Source organism: Fukomys damarensis, unplaced genomic scaffold (assembly GCF_012274545.1).
Source record: "Fukomys damarensis isolate Sample0158 unplaced genomic scaffold, DMR_v1.0_HiC HiC_scaffold_21, whole genome shotgun sequence".
Taxonomy (NCBI): Eukaryota; Metazoa; Chordata; class Mammalia; order Rodentia; family Bathyergidae; genus Fukomys; species Fukomys damarensis.
In genome coordinates this window covers 4280398-4285512 of record NW_022900933.1, presented here as the reverse complement: position 1 = coordinate 4285512, position 5115 = coordinate 4280398, and the positions used below count along the sequence as shown (strand labels likewise).

Genomic DNA, 5115 nt, shown 5'->3' with positions numbered 1-5115 from the left:
TCAGGTCGCCGTCCGCCCGGAGGAAAAGCCGGAGCCCGAGCAGGAGCAGCGCGCACAGCGCCAGCAGCAGGAGCAACATGTCCGAGTCGGTAGCACTTCCCAAGGTCACCAGCGAAACTGGCCAGCCTGGAGGAAACGCCCAGCGCCCCAACGCGGAAGCCGCGCCAGTCCCACCCCTTCCCCGACCCCGCCCCTTCCTCCCGGCCCAAAGTCCCTGGGCGGCGTGTTTTGGTTGAGTCAAGCACAAAGCAACAAGTTTGGGAGCAGGAGAAACAGCTGGGTGTTCACAGAAGAGTCGCTGGAGAAAAGGCAGGGAAGAGGCAGTTACTGGGAGGTCGTTGTGAGGCCAAGTACTTTTCCAGGCTCTCTTTGTGGCTTGGGGAGAAACAAGCCTTCTAATTCTGAGCTCTGCCCATACCTTTCTCTTCCTCCTGCAAAGCTCACCTCCCCACCTGCAGAGGATCTAACTCAGGGCCTCGCACTTGGAGGCAAAGGCTCTGTCACTGAAGGGGCTACACCTCGGCCCCTGCTTCTTTATTTACTGTTAAATGTTATTTATTTTCACTTGATTGATTTTTGACTGCGTGAACCACACGAAACATTGATGCTACCACCACCAAATTAACCCATTATCCAAAAACCCATTTGGCCCCTGTCAAACTGGAGTTTGGAAATCACGAGACAAACGACACCTGACAGTTGAACTGAAAAGCGCAGCTGCAGAGGCTGTTTGAGGTCTATGGCCAGGAGTAGGAGCCTTGGAGCTGCCCCCAGATGTGGAGTCCAGCGCGGGCCCTGCATCCTGGCTAAAGAATCATATTATCCATACTCACAAATAATAATGTAGAGAGGTTGAAATGAGAAAATGCTTATGAAGGGCAGTGTATGTTCCACATAACTATATTCATTCTTTCTTTGGTAATAATTGGTATTAATGAGTTATTTCTACAAATTGTTTATTCTTTCCATTGTAATAATCATTTCTTGGACTTCAACCTGAAAGGGAGGTACTCTTCATTAACTTCTATCTTGTGCACAGGGACCCAAGATTTAGCTCAGTGGCAGCACCCCTGTGGTCCTGAGTTTAATCAGCACTACTAGAAACACAAAACAAAACCGCACAGATATATTGTGCACAGGGTTCCCCTTGACTGTGACATCAGTAAAAATGTTTAAACTGATGAATGAGAAAGACATTGGTGTGATCTGGCTCGGGGTGACACCAGGTATATTTGAATTAGTTAAACATTGATTTCTGATTGCTTAGTTATATTACACATGGAATAATATCACTCAAGAGTTGTGCAATCTTTTGGGTTTAAGGGCAGTATTCTGATATTCTGCAAGCTGACATGATCTTATCTAAAATCTTAATATAAAACTAACTTTGAGTCTTGAATGTCTTGGAAAGGTCCAGGTGTTAAAGAAAAGCTTAATCCTACCTGTGATCCTAAGTCATCCTAAGCCAACTTGACCAGATTAAGAAGTACCTTGCAGTCTAGTAAAACACAGTTCTGGCTGTGTCTGTGGAGGTGGTTGACATGTAGACAAGCTAACCGAGCTAGAAGACACACCCTGATGTGTGTAGCACCGACCAACAGACTTGTAGTCTGGATGGAATTTTATAAAAAGGGGAAGAAGGAAGTTTCTGTGTTTTGGAAGAGGTCCAGGCTTAATGCGAGTGTCTTTTCAGTCTGCAGGTTCTTCAGCGTGCCAAAGCCATTTCATAGCAGCTATTCTCCAGTGCACTTCCAGGCCTTGGCCTTGGACTGCTGTTTTTTTTTTTTGTCTGTTGCATTCTTATTCTTTGTTTTGTTGACTCTTATCTTCTTGGCCTGAGCAGCTACTAAATCTTCTGTCTGTAGCACGTAGCCATTGTGCAGTCTTGGTTCCTGTAATGTACCTAATAAATCCCCTAGGATAATTATATATATACTCTAACAATTTGGTTCCTGTAGAGAACCCTAACAGAGACATGAGAAAGATGGTGGGAAAGTTTTGGTCAATGATAAATCTCTAGAGTCTCAGACTGTTCTCGCATTTCTTTGATCCATCCTGCATGCTTCTTGTTGATATCTAAGATAAAATTATTTCCTTTTTTGCATTCAAATAAGTTGAATTACATCACCTTCAACAGAGACTTGCATGATATATTTGTGAGTTTTTTTTTTTTTTACTTTGACTTCGTTTAGAGATTGAAATTATTGGGCCAGGGATTTAGCTCAGTGGTTTGGTGGCCTGCCTTGCAAGCACAAGGACCCGAGTTCAATCCCCGGTACCAAAAAAAAAAAAAAAAAAAAAAAAAAGAAAAGAGATTGAAATTATGACTTTCATTTTATTATTTTGCTTATTATTGCAATTATTTTCTCAATTTCCTCCATCAGACTTTTTTCTTTTCTACATATGTAGCAGCATTAAATCATGGGCAGAAGAAATAGTATTTCTTTGATCCTGAATTGTCCTCCAGTTATTGTTCCATTTTCCCTCTTCCCTTTAAAGCAAAATAGAAAGTTATCAATATTAACTCCACTTCACCACCTTCTTTCTTCAAGTCATACCAGTTAGGCTTTTAACCTATTCATCTATTGAAGCCTCTCTATTATGCCCTTGACATATGCGGTCCTCCTTTTTCCCTGTGCTTAAGCTCATGGACAAGTTATATCCTTATTGTTCTCTTACTTCACCAGTGGTGACTACTGAGTCTTCATTGCTGGCTTTTCCTCTTACTCTTCCTAAATTTTGAATATTGGAATACCTAGGAATGTCATTAAGCCTCTTCTCTTGTCCTCAATGTATCTCAGTGTTTTCATTCTGTATCCTAATTGCACTCTGATGTGCCCCATACCGTATTCTTGGCATTGATCTCTACCATGAATTTCAAATAAACATCCTCCAAAGTTGTCTAGTACTCATCTAATTTTTAAAATGTCCAAAATAAAGCCCATGTTTTCTTTGTTAAATTTTCTTGCTCTCAGCATTCCCCCATCTCAGTAAATGATATCCCAATTATGCAATCCTCAGAATCATCCTTAATATGCCCACAATAGGAAAATGCAGTAAGCTCAAAGAAACAACCTAACGATGAATCTTAGGTTCCTAGAAAAAGAAGAGAAAGATAAACCAAAAGCTTGTACAAGGGAGGAAATTATAAAGGTCAGAGCAGAAATGAATGCAGTTGAAACTAAGGGAAAGACACACAAAAAAAAATGAATCAGAGTTGATTTTGCAAAAGAGTAAATAAAACTGTTAAACACTTAGCCAACCTGGTCAAAAAAGGAAAGAAAAGGCTCAGATCCAATCAATTAGGAATGAAAAAGGTGAAGTCACAACAGAGCCAGCTGAAATCCAGGGGATAATCACTACCTACTTTGAGAACCTGTGCTCCAATAAAATGGAAAACAAAGAAGAAATGGACAAATCTCTTGATACTAATGAATTTCCAAAGTTGAAAAAAGAAGACAAAAAAGTTCTAAACAACCCCAATTAAAATCAGTGAAATTGAAAATGTAATTAAAAGTTTACCAACAAAGAAAAGCCCAGGTCATGATGGGTTCACTGCTGAATTCTATGCCATTTAGAGAACTACTACCACTACTCTTCAACTTTTCAATGAAATTGAGAGGGAAGGAATACTTCCAAATTTATTCCTGGAAGGAAGTGTTACTTTGATTCCCAAACCAGGAAAGACCCAACCAAAACGGAGAACTACAGGCCAATCTCCCTAATGTATAGATACAAAAATCCCCTATAAGACACTGGCAAATAGAATCCAGATGGTCATCAAGATCATACAAACTGACCGAGTCGGATTTATTCCAGGAATGCAAAGATGATTCAACATACATAAATCAAAAAATGTAAGACACTACATTAACAGAGTCAAGGACAAAAACCATATGATCATCTCAGTAGATGCAGAAAAGGCATTTGATGAAATTAAACACCCATTTATGATAAAAATCCTGCAAAAAATTGGAATAGATGCTCTTTATCTAAATTAGATAAAGGATATCTATGAAAAACCAACAGTCAACATCATATTAAATGGCCAAAAAGAGAAAACTTTCTTATTAAAATCAGGAATGAGAAGGATGACCACTATCACCAATCTTTTTCAATATAGTTCTGAAAACATTGGCCACAGCAATTAGACAAGAGAAAGAAATTAAAGCAATAAACATAGGAAAGGAAGACGTTAAACAGTCATTATTTGCTGACAATATGATATTCTACATAGAAGACCCAAGAAACTCTGCCAAAGGCTTCTAAATTGACACTTTCAGCAGAGTAGCTGGATAGAAGTTCAGTACTCAAAAATCAATAGTCTTCTTGTAGACAAATAACAGACTCAGTGAGAGAGAAACTAGGGAAACAATTCCTTTCACAATAGCATCAAAGAAATGAAGTATATAGGAATCAATCTAATGAAAGAAGTAAAAGACCTCTACACTGAAAGCTACAGCACTCTGAAAAAAAGAGATCAAAGAGGATATAAGAAAATTAAAACATATCCCCTACGCCTTGATAGGAACAATCAATATAATGAAAATGGCGAAACTTTCAAAACTGCTATATAGATCCAATGCAATCCAATTGAAATTCCAACAGCATACTTCACAGAATTAGAGAAAATAATCCAAAAATTCATTTGGAACCACAAGAGAACTTGAATAGCAAAAGTAATTCTAGGCAACAGAGACATGATGGGGGTATTGTTATAGAAGGAATCAGCAAATGACACAGAGAGGCAGCAGAATGGAAGTAAAATAAAAACGTTTACTCCACCAATGGAGATCAATGACACCTAAACTGGTGTCCTGATTGACTCATCCATAGGGTTACAACTCCTTCTTTTATAGGGTTTTACAGCCTTGATCTTATTCATTTGGTTACACTGCATTTTTCACAGCTCACATTGCTGATAACCAAAACATAATATAGCAAGGCAGGTGAATTTCAAACCAGATGCAGATCTTTGCCAGGGAAGTTACCTTTAAGATTTACTCAATTTCCTATCCTAGCCAGGGGGAAGAGAGCGTGTTTGGTTAACAAAGCTAACAATGGTTCTTTTCACTTATGAAACTTTTGTGGGAGACTAGGTGCCTCCTCTGCCAA

General features: G+C 39.2%; 1 protein-coding gene across 1 annotated transcript in view; it reads right to left on the bottom strand.

The window, feature by feature from the left end:
* Dhrs7 (dehydrogenase/reductase 7) overlaps positions 1–182 on the bottom strand; it is a 10481-nt gene extending 10299 nt beyond the window's left edge. The window contains exon 1 of the mRNA XM_010605905.1: positions 1–182. Coding sequence (XP_010604207.1) covers positions 1–79 — 79 coding nt within the window. The 5' untranslated portion in view covers positions 80–182.
* Positions 183–5115: the final 4933 nt, after the last annotated feature.